This window comes from Pipistrellus kuhlii, unplaced genomic scaffold (assembly GCF_014108245.1).
Source record: "Pipistrellus kuhlii isolate mPipKuh1 unplaced genomic scaffold, mPipKuh1.p scaffold_m20_p_33, whole genome shotgun sequence".
NCBI lineage: Eukaryota > Metazoa > Chordata > Mammalia > Chiroptera > Vespertilionidae > Pipistrellus > Pipistrellus kuhlii.
In genome coordinates this window covers 5,017,517-5,038,192 of record NW_023425533.1, presented here as the reverse complement: position 1 = coordinate 5,038,192, position 20,676 = coordinate 5,017,517, and the positions used below count along the sequence as shown (strand labels likewise).

At 40.8% G+C, this 20,676-nt stretch overlaps 1 protein-coding gene across 4 annotated transcripts in view; it reads right to left on the bottom strand.

The window, feature by feature from the left end:
- Window positions 1–20,676, bottom strand: part of ATG4A (autophagy related 4A cysteine peptidase) — an 82,856-nt gene that overhangs the window by 51,994 nt on the left and 10,186 nt on the right. For 2 of the 4 annotated variants that reach the window (XM_036460721.2, XM_036460724.2), the window contains exon 2: window positions 402–512. In XM_036460721.2, the coding sequence (XP_036316614.1) occupies window positions 402–512 (111 nt within the window). Of the gene's footprint in view, window positions 1–401; window positions 513–6,699; window positions 6,830–20,676 lie in introns of those variants that run through there. The other 2 variants (XM_036460720.2, XM_036460726.2) reach the window with 2 other exon arrangements.

Below are 20,676 nucleotides of genomic sequence, written 5' to 3'. Positions count from 1 at the left end.
CAGAAAAGGACATGTGAGGAATGAAAAGTATGTAGACCAGTCATCAAAGACTAGATACTGGTTACTGATACCAGGAGTGGGTCCATGCTTTTTGAAACCTGAGTCTTATAGAATTCAGGGGTTCTCCTTTAGGGGAAAGAATACGAATATATGACCTTTTCAAATTGTACAAACAGGACCATATGAACATGCTGCAAGGGCCTCAAGGTCTTGAAAAAGGCCTCTGCAAGGGAAAGGCATGAAGCTTAAACTTCTTTGGCTGCCAGGTAAATCAGCTAGAGAGTAGGATTAACAGTTATCAAGGTCATGTTCTGCCAACCCAAGGAGAAAAACCATATAACACCTTGACCTCAGCACCCACTTCATTTGGGTTCTCACAGACAAATGCAACCAAACCTTACCTGTTTTAAGGAGATGCTGTTTCCCCAAGATCCATACCAGGTCATTTGTATCTGGAAATTCTTCTAGGTAGTCAGCAAAAATAGTAATTTGGTTTTCATACTTGGATAAAACTGAAATTAAAGGGAAGAAACTCAGGCAAAATTTAACAGAAGGAGCTTGTTTCTGTAGTCTACTGATTATAACCTTTGTCCTAAAAGTGAAAGGTCATGAGCTAAGCTCCAAAATAATAGAAGCAAATCCTTTTCTTTGAGAAACAGAGATAATCACAGACCACAAAATCCTTTAGTAAAGGGATTTCCTCTTGACCAACGTTTTTTACCTTTCCTTTGTCAAGGCACTATTTGGTGTCCCATCTTAATAATTATTTGGCTACAGTTAACTCAAAATCTTTTCTTTCCTGAGGCCTTCTTAGTAAATAGCCACTTCTGTAGCTTCTCCTAAGATGAGTTTATCAGGAAATACAACAATACCTTAATACATAACTACTACCCATATCACAGGGAATATTGTAAGGTTTCTAGTGACCAATGACTTGGAAGGGGCTATGACAAGCCTCAAAGTTTATACAACTGTGAAAATGTAATATTTTAGCTGGAAGACTGAATGTTTTAATGGTACTTTTATTTGTTATTTTATTCACATACTAGAGGCCTGGTGCATGAAATTCGGGCACTGAGGAGGCTGTCCTTCAGCCCAGCCTGCACCCTCTCCAATATAGGACACCTGTGGGATCGGGCCTACACCTGCAGTTGGACATCCATCTCACAATCCAGGACCACTGGCTCCTAACTGCTCACATACCTGCCTGATTGCCCCCTAACTGCTCCCTTGCTGGCCTGATTGACACTTAACTGCTCCTCTGCCAGCCTGATTGCCCCCAACTGCCCTCCCCTGCTGGCCTGATCACCCCCAAGGCTTTTATTAGTATAGATATGACTCTGCACAGAACATTTTACTAACCCTGCTTTACAATAAGGGCTTGACAATTGAATCACTAGGATCAGACACCAAGATTTCCTTTCTTTGAATAGTGGAGGGAATAATTATCTTGTCTTTAATTTACCCAGAAATTAAAATGAGATACTGTCTTAGAAAAGTATAAAAGCACCATATAAAGACAACTGTCTTTTTCATGTACTGAAAAGATAATGAAGTGGTAAAATGAAAAACACTATTTTTATTCTCCCCTTCCTTCCTTTACAGCTTTTATTTAAACTTTGAAATTTATAAAAATTTCACTCCAATTTTCATTTCTTTACATTCAATATTATTTTCTATTGGTTTCAGGTTTTATATTAGTTACAGAATAGTGGTTAGACAATCATATACTTTACAAAGTGTCCCCCAATATTTCCAGTACCCACCTGGCATCATACCTTCATTACAACACTATTGACTATATTTCCTATTTAAGTGACAATGGGTTTACAGGTTCCTTCCAGTCTTTCGTGTTGGTCATCCTTCCTTTTCTTTCTCACTTCTTCCCTCATTTTCTTTCTATAGTATCTCAATTGGCCATCAAAGCTCAGTGAAGGCACTGGGACACACTTCATCCATTTTACAGACCAGGAAACTGAGGCCAATTCCAGTTGGCTGTGGAACTTGACTCAGCACACAGGAAGCCCTCAGAGCCATGCTCTCTGCCCTTCCTAAGGGGCAGCTGCCAGGCAAACAGAACAAACCTTCCCATCAGGCTTCTGAGCCTCTTTCTCAAGCACCTCTTCATTGCAGATGCTCCACATTCTTTTCTCGCCCTGGTCCGGTCCTCCCCCCCGCCCCCTGCTTCTCCAGAGCAGGTGAAAGGCTTCACACTCACCCCTTAGGCATGCTCTGCCCTGGGGCAGGGCACCTCAGGCTTGCTTTTGGGTTAAGGCAGGAGCAGGAGTCACTGCCTCTGAAGTGTGAAAGCTGCCTGAGTGAGGCCGGTTAGCACTGGGAGCTTCTCTGAATCACATCAGTCAGTCCAGTACCCTGCAGTGCGGCACCCCTCCACTGAGGTGACACCATCCCTTAACTCCCCCCCCCCCCGACACACACACCCCGCCTCAGGAGTGAGGGTCCTTGCCCCTCTGCCTGGGAGTCCTTCCATGCCCCTTGATCCCTGGCTGGGCCCACCCGTGTCTTGGGGCCACTGCAGAACCTCTATCTCTCTGCAGGTAAGGAAGATCCCTGCCCTCAGTCTCCCCGAAGCAACCCCATGCCTAGGTCTCAGCAACCCCATGCCTGCGATGTTCCCCAGGGCACCACAGGAGCAGCTAGGCCACCCAGCCTTGCCTCCCCTGGGTGACGATGTTGACAGGGCCCCCCGGGAGTGGCTAGGCTGGGGGCTGCCCCTCCTGGGGCCTGCAATGAACCCAGACCCCTCCCATGGCATCTGACACTGCCCAGCCTGCCTCCCTGGCCAATGAACTGGTACCTTGTGGATGGTGTCTAGCGCTGCCCACAGGGCCTCCTCTGCTCCCAATAGAACTGTACCCCAGAAGCGGGCCATGGTGCTGCCTACCCTGCTTGCTTATGCAAATTAACCACCAATTTTTGTGGGTTAATTTACATACTAACTCTGATTGGTTGGTGGGTATGGCTGGTGGATGTATAGAAGAGTGATGGTTAATTTGCATATTACTCTTTTATTAGATAGGATGACTTCTGCAAAGTAGGATCTTGCAGCTGATGATAAATACAGGGGGGGAGGCAAAAATAGTTTTACAGTTGTGAGTATGCAAAACAGTTTATTTTTGCATTATTATTTATTAACTTTTGTATTATTTTACATATGAACAACTGTAAATCTACTTTTACCCTACTCTGTATAAATTGTTCTTGGGATTCACAAATGACTATGGTTATCTATCAAAATAAAGTAACAGAATAAAATATAATTAAACCTAGTAAGACATAGGCCACAGTCTCAGAGTTTATGACCATGTATTGTAGGAGGAGTTTAAATTCACTTTTGTACCACTGGTGTCTGCCAAAAGAGTCAAGACTGACCTAGGAAGAGTTTTTATCTCAAAAGTTCTCTTTTAAAAACTCAATAAGGTGGGAAGAGAGGGATCATATCTCAATATAATAAACACTTTATATGACATACAGCCAACATCATACTCAACGGGTAAAAACTAAAACCATTTCCCTTATGAACAAGAACAAGACAGAGAGGCCCACTCTCACCACTCCTGTTTGACATGGTACTAAAAGTGCTAGCCATAGTGATCAGACAAGAAGAAATAAAAGTCAGCCAAATTGGAAAAGAAGAAGTAAAACTGTCATTATTCACAGATGACATGATATTGTACATAGAAAACTCTAAAGACTCCATCAAAAAATTACTAGATTTAATAAATGATTTCAGCAATGTAGTAATATACAAAATTAACACTCAGAAACCTATGGCCTTTTTATACACCAATTAGAGGCCCAGTGCATGAATTCATGCATGGGTAGGGTCCAGCCAGCCGGCCCCAATGGGGGCCCATTGGGCCAAGCTGGCAGAGGGGAGGGGCCACCAGCAGTTGGTCAGTCAGCCTTGCCCCTGATCAGTCCCCAACACCCCAGTCAGGGCAGGGCCAGCTGGGGAAAGGGTTGTGGGCAGTTGGCCGGCTAGCCCCACCCCCGATCAAAGTGTCAGGGACCATCAGGGGCCAGGCCGGCTGAAGGGTGACCAATCGGGGTCCAAATCAAGTTGGTTGGCTGCAAGTCATAGCCACCAGTGCAAGTCATAGCCACCAGTCATTCCAGTCATTCCACCATTCTGATCACAGCACTTTTAAATATATTGATAATGAACTCACAGAAAGAGAAACAACAACAACAACAAAATCCCATTTACCATTGCACCAAAAAATTAAGATACCTAGAAATAAACTTATCTAAAGAGGTAAAAGATCTGCAATCGGAGAACTAAGGGACATTGAAAAAAAGAAATAGAGGAAGACATAAACATGTTCATGGATTGGTAGAATCAACATCATTAAATGTCCATACTATCCAAATCAATCTACAGATTTAAAAGAATCCCCATTAAAATATCAACGGCATGTTTCACAGACCTAGAACCAACTCTCCGAAAATTCATATGAAATAAAAAAAGACCCCAAATAGCCTCAGCAGTCTTGAAAAAGAAGAACAAATTTAGAGGGATCACAATACTATTGTAGATATCAAGCTATAATACAAAGCCATTGTTCTCAAAACTGCCTGATACTGGCACAAGAACAGAAATACAGACCAGTGAAACAAAACAGAAATCAACCAAAGCCAGTATGCTCAATTAATATTTGAAAAGGAGGCAAGAGCATACAACAGAGTCAAGACAGTCTCTTTAATAAATGGTGTTGGGAAAATTGGACACATACATGCAAAAAAAAAATTAAACTAGTCCACCAACTTATACCATACACAAAAATAAACTCAAAATGGATAAAGGACTTAATCTAAAGATTGGGAACCATAAAAATCTTAGAAGAATGCATAGGCACCAAAATATTAGACATATGTCATACCAATATCTTTACCAATACAGCTCCTACAGCAATGGAAACTAAGGAGAAAATAAACAAGTGGGACTATATCAAAATAAAAAGCTTCTTTATAGCAAAAGAAACTGCATGGGAGAAGATATTTGCCAATGTTATATCCAATAAGTGCCTAATCTCCAAAATTTATAGGGAACTCATACACCTTAACAAAAGGAAGGCAAATAATCCAATCAAAAAACTGGCAAAGGACTTAGACACTTTTTGAATGTGGACCTACAGAAGGCCAAGAAACATGAAAAAATGCTCAGAGTCACTAATTATCTGAGAGATGAAAATCAAAATAATAATGAGGTATCTTCTCACACCTGTCAGAATGGTTATCATCAACAAACAACAAATGTTGTTGAAGTTGTAGAGAAAAAGGAACCCTCGTGCACTGATGGCAGGAATGCAGACTGGTGCAGTCTCTGTGGAAAACAGTATAGAGTTCCTCAAAAAATTAAAAATGAAATTCCTATTTGACCCAGTAATCCTACTTCTAGGAATATATCCCAAGAAATCAGAAACACCAATCAGAAAGGACAGATGTACCCCTATGTACATAACACCACAATTCACCATAGCTAATATTTGGAAACAGCCTAAATGCCCATCAGCAGATGAGTGGATTAAAAAACGGTGGTACATCTACACAATGGAATACTATGCTGTTATAAAAAAGAGAGAACTCTTACCATTTGCAATAGCATGGGTGGACATGGAGAGCATTATGCTAAGTGAAATAAGCCAGTCAGAGAAAAAGTAAATATCATATGATCTCACTTATTTGTAGAGGTAAAACATAAACTGATGTACAAAAATAGATCCATAGACAGAGAAGCATCAAACAGACCATCAAACCCCAGGGATGGGGGGTTGTAAGAGATCAACCAAAGGACTTGTATACATGCATATAAGCATAACCAATGGACACAGACACTAGGGGGATGAGGGTATGTGCTGAGGGAGTGGGGTGGCTGGGGCAAGGTCAATCGGGGGAAAATAAGAGGTATGTAATACTATCCTATATAATAATGAGGTAATATGCAAATTGACCCTCACACCCTTGCACAAGATGGCCGCCCCCATGTGGTCAAAGATGGCCATCACAAGATGGCTGGCAGGGGAGGGTAGTGGTGGGTGATCAGGCCAGCAGGGGAGGGCAGTTATGGGTGACCTGGGTGGCAGGGGAAGGCAGTTGGGGGTGAACAGGCCTGCAGGGGAGGGCACTTGGGGACAACCAGGCCAACAGAGGAGGGCAGTTGGGCATGACCAGGCTGGCAGAAGAGGGCAGTTGGGGGAAACTGGGCCAGCAAGGGAGGACAGTTGGGAGTGATCAGACCAGTAGGGGAGGAGGGCAGTTGGGGGCAATCGGGCCAGCAGTGGAGCAGTTAGGTATCGATCAGACTGGCAGGGGAATGGTTAGGGGGAAATCAGGCAGACAGGCAGGCGAGCAGTTGGGAACTGGCAGTCAGACATCCCTCTAGGGGCCCCAGATTGAAGAGGGTGCAGGCTGGACTGAGGGACATCCCCCCAGTGCACAAATTTCATGCACCAGGCCTCTAGTATGTAATAATTTAAACAATAAAGAATTTTTTAAAAATTCTCTTTAAATAAATTTTCTGAGGGAAATAATATTGCAGACAGTAAATAGGTTTCCCAGCCAGCCTCCCAAAACTATTTTAAATTATAACCAGAAAAATCAAATTGATAGTATATTTTATAGTTATTTCTATGAGAACAATACATTAACTTCAATGCTAAAACACCCAGCACATACCTTCTTCTCTCCACTCTTGGAGTTTCCTCATACCCTATGGAAGAGGAATCCAGAGAAGGTAGGGGTCCTTCTGTGCAGCTACAAGTAGCCACAGGTCTCTCCCAAAACAGTCCCTAAAAGCCGCATGTGAATGGTTTCCTATAAAAATGGCACTGTCGGATATGTTTAACTCACTTGAAATAACAAATTGTTTTCTTTTGGCTTTGTTTTCTAAGGCAGGAGCATACTGTTTTCATAAAAATAAATGTTCCTAAAAATAAATGAGTCATATCTGGTCATGAAAACAGGTTCATCTACTCAGAACACTTAGTTGGAGGTTGAAGTTACATTTTCCATAATTTTTGCAAGTTGAAACTATAATTTGTTTGAAGTTATAACTTTAGAAACACATCTACCCAGGGATACTGCCTTTCTTGAAACATATTACAGAAATCCAGTTTTTCAGGGATTTAAGTAGTCTTTCTTCTCAAGATGTTTTAATTATTAAAGGTATAGTCTTGGCAGTATTTCAAACCTGAAGAAGTTAGAAATGAGAAAGCCATTTTGTTCACCACTATAAACTCATCACTGCTGAATCTGCCAGAGAGCCAGTGATATCTTAGCCTTTCTGTCACTGGCCTTAGTCCCTGAACCATGTCCAAGAAATACCAGGCTAAAAATGATCACCCAGGTCAGACCATCCCCAGGAGGTGGTGGACTGAGGTGGCATAAAATCACACTGTGTACCTTCCTACCCTACTCTCTACCATTCACAGGCAGGAGAAATCAGGTTAAAATGAATGCCCAGTATAGCTTAGAAAGAGAAAGAAAATCAGAAAAGAAGTAGCTTGAGAGGAGTGTGAGAAAGAGGCAGCCTCTCTGGCATTTCCCTGACTGGGGTGAGGAAGGGTGGCATTGGATGAATGTACAACATTTATGCATATAAGCCGTGGATCTTTTTTTAGTACTAGCTGAAAAAATAAAAAGCATTTCTCTATCACCAACCCTGTCTCAATGAGTCACTACCAGCCATCTTGCCAAATTAATACCACCCCTTAAAGCCTGTGAGAACAGTGCTGCTTTCTTTGAGATGGCTCTGGCCAAAATGGTAGTCAAAGAATTTTCCTCTTGATCTTCAGCCCCTCTTAGGCCAACAAGAAGGTCACTATAGTTGGTGTTCTTCATTCTTCTCTAATAAACAAATAAGTGTAATCAGAATAGGGTTAAAAGGGTTGGTCAATTGTGAAACTAACAATCTTTGCTGAGCTGTCTTGCAGGAAAAGGATGTTCCCTGACTGACCACAAAACAATAACACCCTTTTCCTATTGAAACTAGATAAGGATGCCTAAAAGGAATACTGATCCTGCTTAATCATAATACTAAATTACCCTCCCCAAGCAGAGCTTAGCTACCATTTTCTATAAATGTGATAAAAGATAAAGCATGCTCGCTTACTGCACCTATGCTAGAATGACCTAGCCTCTGCATAATGACCTGTCACTTTTTGATTATGCATAACTAGTCCCAATAAAAGCAATTACCCTGTGTATTTGGAGACACTGCTTTGGGAATCATCCCCAGTGCACTCTTACTAAACTTACCTTGTTCATATTCTGTCTTGGTCTAGATTCATTAGGTTATCATCACCAAGAGACAAACCCCTTGCATTCGGTAACATAAGTAATATTTTTAAGTGATAAAGAAGGCAACAAATGATTCATTCCAACTGGCATGAATGAGCCTTCTACAACCTAGAAAAGGTGGCATCAGAGTTGAGCCTTAATGAAAATAAGACATAGGTGGGAAAGGGGAAGGAAGGAAATTCCTGGTTGAGGAAACGCCAAAAAGATTTAGCAAGCAACTGAGTGTGGGGTGGGGCCGAAGAGAATGAGAGTCAAAAATGACTTGAAGTTTTCAAGTGTGGGTGATGAGATGGTAGCAGAAAAACATAGTGTGGGGTAGGGAGATAATAAGCTAGGTCTAGCCAGAACATAATACCCTCCTGGACTTGGTCAAAGAAAGAAGTTAAAAAAAAAAAAAAAAAGTGAAGAAGTCAACCAGCACAGGGATTGTGAAGAGGGGCGTGGTAGCTGGTAGGTTGATTAGCAGAGGATAGAAAGGCAAGATGAATCCAGAAGAACAAAGTTCAGCCTAAAATGTGGCTTTACCCCCTTTCTCCTGGGACCATTTAGTGTCCTGGTCTTCTCAGACACTGCTCGCCTACGCACAGGCCCTGTCCATCTTCATTTCTCCTCCTACCAGTGCCTTGCTTTTCTGAAAACCAATAACTTAAAACAAAGAGATGGGACAACAATTCTTAGCTTTCTAAGGAAAATTATCATGTTCAAAACTGCACATTTTCTTGAATGTATTTAGCAAGTCACAGATTAATGATGCCAAGTTGTCATATAATGCAAAATACACAAATGATTTCTCTGTATGCTACAAAGAAGGTAACATATTGAATAGAAGGGTGGAGAAAAATTAGTTGCTTGGCTTTACAATTCAAGACTCAAGGCAACTATTCTACAAACTGAGGTGAGAATCGCCTTGATTCTTAATCAATAGGTTTTGTTGTCCTTAGGATCAACCTGCTAGTAGAAAGCATGGTTTTATTCCCCAGGAGGTAGTTTCATATTAGTGTCCCTGCCAAGTCATGTAGTGGGTCCAAAGTAAGCCTCCATTATATTGTAACTTTGATTTTGGGCATTTTCAAACCCAAATGCACCAAGACTCAAATATAGTCTTGCAGGAAGCAAGACACCATAATATTTAGTCAAAATAAAGAGTGTGTCAAATGATTTTTGCCCAAGAGCAAAATAAAATTGGGGGGCATGGTTAACAGAAGGAAGAATAACTCTTCACCCCTCTTAGAAGTATCTCTAGTCTATGAACCCTAATTTTTAGTTCCACTCTAAAACTAGCTATGTGACCTTGCAGAACCTACTGTACTTCTTTGGGCTTCAGATTCTCCAGCTATAAAATGTGCAGTGTGTTTTTCAATGAGCAAACCACAACTCATCAATGGTCTATGAAATCTATAATAGATTGCAAACAGAATTATTTATTTATTTATTTATTTACAAACAGATTTTTTTTAAATGGAATTGAATAGAATAGAAAATATAATAATTCTAGAGGCCCAGTGCACGAAATGCGTGCACGGGGTGCGGGGGGTGTCCCTCAGCCCAACCTGCACTCTCTCCAATCTGGGACCCCACCAGGATGGGGTCTAAATGGACAGTCAGACATCCCTCTCACAATCCAGGACTGCTGGCTCCCAACTGCTCGCCTGCCTACCTTCCTGATTGCCCCTAATCGCTTCTGCCTGGCAGCCTGATCACCCCCTAACCACTCCCATGCCAGCCTGATTGATGTCTAACTGTTCCCCTGCCAGCCTTTTTGCCCCCAACTTCCCTCCTCTGCCAACCTGGTCACCCCTAACTGCCCTCCCCTGCAGGGTTGATCACCCCCAACTACCCTCCCTTGCAGACCTGGTCCCTCTCAACTGCCCTCCCTTACAGGCCTGGTGCCTCCCAGCTGCCCTCCCCTGCTGGCCATCCTATGGTGGCCATTTTGTGTCCAAATGGGAGCAGGATCTTTGACCACATGGGGGCAGCTATCTTGATCTTGTGTGTTGGAGTGATGGTCAATCTGCATATTACTCTTATTAGATAGAACAGAGGCCTGGTGCATGGGTGAGGGCCAGCCGGTTTTCCCTGAAGGGTGTCCTGGATCAGGGTGGGGGTTCCATTGGGGTGTGGGATGGCCTGGGCAAGGAGCCTGTGGTGGTTTGCAGGCCAGCCACACCCCCTCGGCGACCCAAGCAGAGGCTCTGGTATCTAGAATTTATTTACCTTCTACAATTGAAACTTTGTAGCCTGGAGAAGAGCCAAACCCCCTGCTCATTTCAACAGCCGCCATTTCTGTTGGGGTTTATTCACCTTCTATAATTGAAACTTTGTATCCTGGAGTGGAGGCCTAGGCCAGCCAGGGCAGGTAGAAAGCTTGGCTTCCTCCATTGCCTGGGGCAACCTTAGCCTGCTCTCTCCAGCTCCGTGGCTGCTGCCTTTTTCTTGGGATTTATCTTCTATAATTGAAGCTTTGTATCCTTGAGTGGAGGCCTAGGCCGACTAGGGCAGATGGAGAGCTTGGTTTCAATTACTGGGGAAACCCAAGCCTCTCAACTGCTCTCTGTGGCTGCAGCCATCTTGGTTGGGTTAATTTGCATACTCACTCTGATTGGCTGGTGGGTGTGGCTGGTGAGCATGGCTTGAGCGGAGTGATGGTTAATTTGCATATTATTCTTTTATTAGATAGAATAGTGTACATAATAGTATGGGTATTGTTACATAAAATTTGTTTGTGTGTATATGTAAACTGGATTGCTCTATAAAATGTATTTCTCATTGTACTGTTAGATCAAAAAAGTTGAAATGCCACTGATCTAGACCCATGATGTCCAAGGCAGTAGCCACTAGCCACAGGCAGCTATTTACATTAAAGTTAAATACAACTAAAATTCAGTTACTCAGTTGCACTAGCCACATTTCAAGCACTGAATCACCATATATGGCTAATGACTACTATATCGGATAGCCACAGCTATAAAAGAGATCTATAATCACAGAAATTCCTATTGACAGTCCCATCTTAATGGCCTTTCTATGGTTCTGTAGGAGGTGGAAATAGGGTAAATTGTTAGGAGGGATACTCCAATCACTAGGAAGAAAAAATGGGTTCTCTTGTCTCTCTCTTAAGAGAGTGTGTTATGTAAATTTCTAAATAAATGAGCCAACTATTATTTCTAAGTTCTACACTTGGTCCTGTGAGAAATAGAGGAAACATCCTCAAACATTCACTAAATGTTAAATGAACAAACTAAAGCATCATAAAATCACAACTTAGGTAAAGAAATGAGCCTTGGGTAAACAAAGAGCTTATAATAAAAAGCAACAAATAAGCAAACATTGATAACTAAATGCTGTAAAAATTCAGCAAAGGTGGAAACTGATGAGCATTAGAGTCATCAGGGAAGATTTCAAAGAGGGTATAGTATTTGAACTGATCCTTAAAATATTGCTTAGATTTGGATGAGCAGAGATAAGAGGGAGAATGTTCCAGATGAAGAGAACACCTTAAGTTTGTGTATCTGAGAAGAGAAGTAGATCCTAGAGAATGTTGAGAAATGATATTAGAGAGGTGGCTTGGGACTAAATTGTACAGGGTATAAAGCCAATCATTAGAGTCCAAGTCTTAGTAAAGCCACTGACAGTTTTCAAGTGCTTTCACAAGACAGCTCCTTGAGATAGACAGGGCAAGAATCATTACTTCCATTTTAGAGTTAACAGAACAGAATATCAGAAAGGTTATATGACTTGCCCAAGGTCATATAGCTAGATTACAGGCACTTGAGACAGAGCGAACAATGAGAAAGTTGTAAAAATCCAGGAATGAAAGGGTGAAGGCCTGTCTGGCCTAAGGCAGCAAGAAACCAGATGCTCTGGTTATATAACATACTATAAAACAAACTGACAATGCGGTACCCACTGTTTAAGGGGGAGAGTAAGAGTAGACAGCCTAAGGTTAGAACAGTATAGTTATTTTTAATTGGAAGTGATCTAAACTACCCCAAAGGAATAAATATTAACAATATAATTCATATACTGTGTCTGGATTTTTCCAGACAGTTGAAGGCAACATTTTAGACACGGTTCCTAAGCAAACACTTAATATGTCTATGCATTTTTATGAGCCATTTATGTCTTGCTAGTGTTTCTTTCCTCTGTCAATTTCAATTTTCATTTCTCAGAACTAATGGGTCATATGATTTTTTTTACCTCATCTAGATTTCCAGTGAGAAAAGACAAGTGAAAAAAACTCAAGGAACTGCAGACCTTGGGGTTTTTCCACATTGTTTATAGTAAAAGTAATGATAAGCTTAGCAATTAATTAGTTAATAATGATTTACTAAGAAAATACTAAAATACACCATTATCAGACTCTTAAAGGATCTCTCCACCCACGTCAAAAACTTCCATGAGCTTCTGAGATTGCTCAAACTGATAAAAATTAAATACAAGCCGAAACCAGTTTGGCTCAGTGGATAGAATGTCGGCCTGCGGACTGAAAGGTCCCGGGTTTGATTCTGGGCAAGGGCATGTACCATGGTTGCAGGCACATCCCCAGGAGGGGGTGTGCAAGAGGCAGCTGATCGATGATTCTCTCTCATCGATGTTTCTAACTCTCTATTCCTCTCTCTTCCTCTCTGTAAAAAATCAATAAAATATATTTTTTTAAAAAATCAAATATAAACTCATCAGCCTGGCATTTAAGGTCTTCTCCAATATTGCCAATTCCCACATTCCTAGTTTTTCCCCACTGATCATTATTCTATCATAAGATCTACTCTTGCCGAAACCGGTTTGGCTCAGTGGTAGAGCGTATGTCTGCGGACTGAAAGGTCCGGGTTCGATTCCGGTCAAGGGCATGTACCTTGGTTGCGGGCACATCCCCGGTAGGGGGTGTGCAAGAGGCAACTGGTCGATGTTTCTCTCTCATTGACATTTCTAGCTCTCTATCTCTCTCCCTTCCTTTCTGTAAAAAATCAATAAAATATATTTTTAAAAACTAAATAAATAATATCTACTCTTTTCAGACAAAATAAATCACATGATACACTGGAGGCTCTTTGCTCATTCATGTCCTACTTGCACCTATCCTACCTCAAATGCCACTTTCTCTATGAACACTTCTTCCTCAATTCAGTACTTGCTCCTTCTTCTAAGCCACTATAGTCCTTTATTTATATCTCCTTTATAGCATTGGGCACTTTGTACTTCAGATTATTATTATTTGCAGGTATGCTATCTGTCTGCTCTTGAAACAAACTCCCATCTCAGTCCATGTAGTGTTCATCTCTGTATCCTTTACAGCTCTGATCATAGTGTCTGCCATTAGTCGTTCTTTAATGCCTATCAAATGTTTATGGAATGAGTAGGCACACTAACAAAGGTCTAAAAGCTAATTTACATGTCTATCCAAACGTCAATTTAACAATCCTTTACCAAATGCCTATCCTATGACCGGCACTATGCTATCCTCAGGGATAGTAACGTATCTTAAGCAATTTCAAATCTAATGGGAAGAGAGGGAGAAAGGAAGTTCATTTTGGTATAGTATAGTCAGTACCTATATGCACAGGGGGATAAGGGAGAACAGAAGAGGGTCTTTTATTTAAGCTAGTCTGGGGTACAGAGAAGGCTTTGGGAAGAAAGGTGATGGCAGGATTTATCTTGAAAGGATTAGAGTTAAACAAATTGGGCAGGAGAAGGATATTCCAGGCAGAGGAGAAGCTTGTACCAAAATACCAAGGGCTGAGAGACTGTGGAATGGTGATGCTGCATGGAGATTGTCAAGGGCTAAGGCTGGAGAGGAAGGAAGAGATAGTAGACGCTGGTTTTGGAAGCCTTGGTAAGGACTCTGGGCTTACTCCCAGGCTTCATGTAGTCCCCAAAGAGTTTCAAAAGCACCAAAAAGGAAGACTAGGTATTCCACTATTTACAGAACAAAAGTGATGCATCAAGTAGTTGCCTGTAATATAAAACCTAGGATATTTTTTATTCATTATCAAATTAAATTCTGTGTTTTTTTTTGTTGTTGACAACAACAACCACCTAAAGTAATCATCTTTATCAAGGAAGGGCTTAAGGTGGGTCTCTGTATTTTGGCACACTCAGTAGTATAATAGAATAGGAAAAATTCTGTGTCCTTTACAGAAACTATTCTTCATTGAAGTACTTTCCCAGTTTTCTCCTCTGTTTACAACCACCTCACCCGCCTCCTAGACCACAGAAATTTTGCCCATACCCTTTCAATATCACACTTCATTAGTAAATGTTGCCAGCAGACATATGATGTTTTAAAATTCTTTACCTTTGATGTAATGTAAAATTATACTGCCAGAGTTAAGTTTTGGGATAACATAAAGTTACATGTGAATCTTCACTTTCAAAACAAAAGATCTATTCCAAGTTTACCCTAAGGTAAATTTTCTGTAAAGTGAACTTCATTTTCCTATGTTATTTTATTATCCCTTGAGCCAAACTGCCCAAGAAAAGACAATTTGACTCCATCCAAACCAAGATAATTTGCAATATAATGGCTCATCATCCCTGATGAGTACTCAATGTACCAGACACCAGAAAAATAAATATCTATCCACAACCATGAAAGACCCAACCCAACAACCATAGCAAAAAATGCTCTCTAATATCTGGCAAGCAAAGAATCTTGAACTGCTAAACAAATTATGGCTCTTCATAAAGCGGGTATTCTTAAAAGAAACTCATCCTTCAGTTCTTTCATTAATGCTAAGTTAAATTACCCTAAGTTAAAGTAATTCTCAGTTTAAAATGTCTTGCTATTCCACCTACTCTAAAGATTTCACTGCTATATTTATATATAATAAAAATGAGTGCTTATGTCCACCAAATGAATGTTTATAGCAGCTTTATTCATGATATCCAAAACCTATAAACAACTCAAATGTCTATGAACAGAGGTGCTATAGACTGAATGTTTGTACCCTCCCAAAATTCTTACATTGAAATCCTAATCTCCAATGTAATGGTATTAGGAGGTGGGGCCTTTGGGAGGTAACTAGGTCATGAGGGTGGAGCCCTTATAAATGGGATTAGTGCCCTAATAAGACACACAAGATTGATGAACTTTTTCCAACATGTGAGGACACAGTAAGAAGGTGGCTGTAAGAAAGAGGAACCCACCAGACATTGAATATCACAGTCCCATGATCTTGAGCTTCCCAGCCTACAGAACTATGAGAAATAAATGTTTGTTGTTTAAGCCATATGGTCTATGAAATTTTATCACAGCAGCTTGAACTAAGACAGGTCAATGGATAAATAAACTGTGGGGAGTCGGGGAAAGGAGAACCAAGATGGCGGCCTAGGTAAGCACATAAGCTGCCGCCTCACACAATTTCAAAACAGCAACTAAAATCACAATGGACATCATCCAAAAACAAAGGAAAGCTGGAAGAATGGGAAATCTACAACCAGAAAGAAGGAGAGAGGCTCACGGATAGGATTGGGAACCACAAAGCGCTGAGGAAGGCTGACGAGCACGCAGAAAGGAAGTGTGGCCGAATGCCTGGCTGTTGGGAGGGGAAAGGAAGTCCCAGATTGCACTGAACCCTTTCCGACTGCACTAAACCCCAACCCCAGCCGAAACCCTGTGGACCCAAGCTCATACAGGTGGAGTCCGGACTGTAGAGAAAGGCACCTGGAGACTCATAGACTGGAGACTGGGGGAGCCGGGAGCCACAGCAGGCAGGGTCTACAGTTGCACGAGTGAGTATGCGCAGAAAGATCTGACCACTGAGGTTACCTTGTCCTCTCCATAGAGGAAGAAATCAGAAGCTCCAGACTACAGAGACCCAACCCAATTCTGGGAGAGCCCCTGGGGCACCCATGCTCTTGCATGGGGAATCAGGATGGTCAAGCGAAAACTCAGGAGAGCCACAGAATGCAGAAGTCAGGTGGAAACTCAGGCAAGCACACAAGGGTAGGGCTGACAGGAAGCCAAGACTGTCAGCTCAGTTCTGAGACTCCGCCCCATCCAAGCTGAGCACAGAGGCTTTTGCAATTTTGCAAGTCTGATCCTATAAGACTATCTCCAATAGAGAAGGTATCCCAGACACAGCTGATATCCACATCAAATTGGCCTGAAGGTCAATTCCTCCCATGGATACGAACAACAATCAAGACTTAACTACAACAAGGCTGTAGACACAGTCCACAAAGGGGAGCACAAAGGGTGTCTACCTCAGGTAACTGGGGAGCTGACCCCCCGAGCCATATAGGACACCAAACACACAAAGCCATCCTACCAACTCTGGGAAGCAGTGAAAATGCTGAGACAAGGAAATAGATCTCAAATGAAAGAGATGGAGAACTAACGACTGGATATAGAGTTCAAAACCACAGTTATAAGTTTTTTTTTAAGAATTTCCTGGAAAAAGTTGATAAAAAAAAACGAGACCTTTGAGAATATGAAAAGGGATCAACTAGAAATAAAGAATACATTGTCTGAAATAAAAAATATTATACAGAGTCCTAAAAACAGAAAGGAAGATCGCAAGAATCAAGTCAAAGATTTGGAACACAAAGAGCCAGAGGACAATCCTTCGCAGAAGCAAGAAGACAAGAGAATACAGAAAGTTGAAGATAGTGTAAGAAACCTCTGCGACAACTTCAAGTGAACCAACATCATAATTATGGGTGTCCCAGAAGATGAGACAGAGCAAGATACCAAAAACATATTGAAAGAAATAGTGACAGAAAACTTTTCCCACCTGGTGAAAGAAATAGACTTACAAGTACAGGAAGCACACAGTACCCTAAATAAAAGGAATCCAAAGAGGACCACACCAAGACACATCATAATTAAAATCCCAAGAGCAAAAGACAAAGAGAGAATATTAAAAGCAGCAAGAGAAAAGCAGGTAGTTACCTATAAAGGAGCACCCATACGATTGTCAGCTGATTTCTCAACAGAAACCATGCAGGCCAGACAGGAATGGCAAGAAATATTCAAGGTGATGAATAGCAAGAACCTACAGCCAAAAATACTCTACCCGGCAAAGCTATCACTCAGAATCAAAGGCCAGATAAAGAGCTTCACAAATAATAATAATAATAATAAAAAAGCTAAAGGAGTTCATCACCGTCAAACCAGAATTATATGAATTGCTGAAGGAGAGTCTTTAGGAAGATGAAGAAGATAAAGATAAAAACTATGAACAATAAATACATAACTATCAACAAGTGAATCTAAAAACCAAGGGAATTAAAAAACCTGATGAACAATATTAACTGGTGAATATAATAGAGGTATGGAAGGGGAGTGGACTGACGATTCTTAGGGAAAAGGGGAGTGGGAGTTGCGGGAAGAGACTGAACAAAAACTGTGCACCTATGGGGGGTGGGGAAAGGGCAGAGGGTGAAATGGGAACCTGGTGGAGGGGAGCAATGGAGGGGAAAAAATGAGGAACATTTGTAATAATATGAACAATAAAGATTTATTTTTTTTTAAACTGGGCAATCGTATATGGGATGGTACACAATAACAACAACAAACTAATACTATACAAAAAACAGGGATGAATCTCATAGATATGTTAACTAAAAAAAGAGACAAATTATTACATTAAGTTATGATTGTATCTATATAAAGTTTGATATCAGGTAAAACTAATCTATGATGACAGTGGTCAGAATAGCTGTAACCCTTGGGAGGGTGTGTCTACTGCAAGGATACAAGAGGAAACCTTCTGGGCAGCCAGGAATATTTCCATATCTTGATTTGGATAGAGGTTGCATATTTATAAAATTTCATTGAGCTGTACACTCATGGTTTCTACACTTTAATGTATATAAGGAATACCTCAATTTAAGAAAAAAAAGTAAGTCTCCATATTGGATTTATTTCTGATACAGATTGGCAATACAGGTCAAAATTATGCTAACAACAGAACTTCTTTTGTTATCAAGAGTAGAGATATATTTCTGAATTTATTCCACCTCCCTGAATATACACACTTCAAATTCCAGTGCAAGCAGTTTGTGGATTCAAATATTATATTCAATGCCAATTTATTGGATTTTTCAACTTATAGCATTCCAAAATGTTATCTGTTTTATAGGCTCACTTTGATTATAAGTTCACAAATTTATTAATTCTCATTTACTACTATAGCATTAGTTGGTTTTCATCAGAGAGATATATTGAATTTGTTCCTCTAACAGGCGTCTTCAAACTACGGCCCGCGGGCCACATGCGGCCCGCAGAGGAGTCTGATCCGGCCCACCAGGTTTTTTGGGCAGTGAGCGCAGCCGAGGTGTTACAGTAGGAATTAGTAGTTCATATAGTCCGGCCCTCCAGCTCTCTGAGGGACCATGATCTGGCCCCCACTTTAAAAAGTTTGAGGATCCCTGCATAATGAAAGAAAGCATACTAGACTGAAGAGAACACTGGCTTATGAAATGGAAGAGCTGGCTTCTATTTATGCTCTGCCTTTAACTAACCAAGTCACCTTGGCAATCTTTTAAGCGAAGATTCCCTTTCCTTATCCACAAAATGGATATATAACTTCCCCACAGGGCTATAGTGAGATCACATGAGAGAATGGATATGAAAGTGCTTTGTAAACTTTAAAGAAGTGTTAATAACTCCAAAGCTAAGTGTTTAATTAGAATTTATGTTTGGGTGTGGCCAACAGAAAATTTATTTAAATTTCAAAGCTTGTACTTTAGTTTCATATATCTTATATTTTACCAGAGAGTCAGGATCAACAAGTACACTCAAATTCTATCACCTCTGAAAAGTTGAAATAATTCCAATATGGTAAATATTCAAAATAGCTATACACGGGAAATACTAGTACAATTAATAACTGCATTCCTTGCTTTTCACAATTATGACATATCTCTAGCTATGTAATATCCATTATATTCAGTTCACACTTCTAGAACATTGGAACTCTTCAGTAACAATAGTTTTCCCTCTCCATTATGAATTTCACAGTAACTACCCTGAAGGCTGCTTCCATTTTTATTCTCTGCCATCCATCATGACAACTATAGCAAAATTTAAAAATGTTCCTGACTCTAGCCGAAACCGGTTTGGCTCAGTGGTAGAGTGTGGGTCTACAAACTGAAAGGTCCTGGGTTCGATTCCGGTCAGGACGTTTCTAGCTCTCTATCTCTCTCCCTTCCTCTCTGTAAAAAATCAATAAAATATATATTTTAAAAAAATAAAATAAAATGCTCCTGACTCTAAACTCCTTGTCAGAGCCCTGAATACTCCATTAGAGAGTCCCCAAATGGAGGATCCCCTTTTCTTGTGTCAATGATGAAGAGATATATGCCAGAGTTGCCTCAAAATGCTTCCTATCACCAACTATTCTTTCCAGAATGCCCAGCAGGAAAGCCCTGACTGGAGAGCCATGCAGTGTGAAAAGAGATTAACAGGAAGAAAAATTAGAGTCATTTGATTTCAAGAGCGTCAGTGGTTTTTCTTCCTGGATATTTTGTTCTTAGTCCCACAGAGAAACTAAACTAGAGCAAGCATGCAGATAAACAAACAGACTAGAGAATATAAATCCTTAACTGCTCAAGATCCTTAAGAAACATTACATTCAAGGATCAATTCCCTGTTAAAAAGTGTTTGTTGAGCCTACTTAGATAGGAAATAGGGCTGGATTTTACAAAAGTAGATTGACAGCAGAAAGATGGAGTAACTGACAAGAAAATCATGAAAATCTAATGTAGGAGAGAGGGAGGGAGGGAGGGAGGGAAGGAGGGAGGGAGGGAGGATATAAATGGTCTGGAACCATTTGGTGCAGGGACAAATATTAAATCACATTTCAATAGGCCTTAGACTACCATTGTATTACGCCATAATATAACAACAGATAGTCATAATCATGATCCTTTTTCTTGTGGCTGTTAATCCTCACCCAGGGCTTTTCCCCCATTCTTTTAGAGAGAGTGAAAGGAAGGGGGAGAGACAGAGAAAGAAACATCAGTGTGTGAGAGACACATCAATTGGTTGCCTCCTATAGTGCCCTAATAGGGGCCAGGGATGGAGCCTGCAATTGAGATACCTGCCCTTGATTGGAACCCAACCCATGACCCTTCAGTCAACCAGCCAATGCTCTAACCACTGAGCAAAAACAAGCTAGGGCAATCATTATTCTTAATTTAAAAGTTTGTTATGTCCATAAATGCTATATAAAATGCCAGAGGAGTACCAGTAGATTGTTTCTTTGTTTGTTTAATTTATTTGAAAAATTCCATTCAGGATGAATAAAATATTAAAAGCTTATGGTGCTTAAATAGAGGAAATCATGAGCCATTTGGAAACCCTCATTATTAAAAATGCATTATTCTAAGAAAGAGTCCAGTAACTGAGGT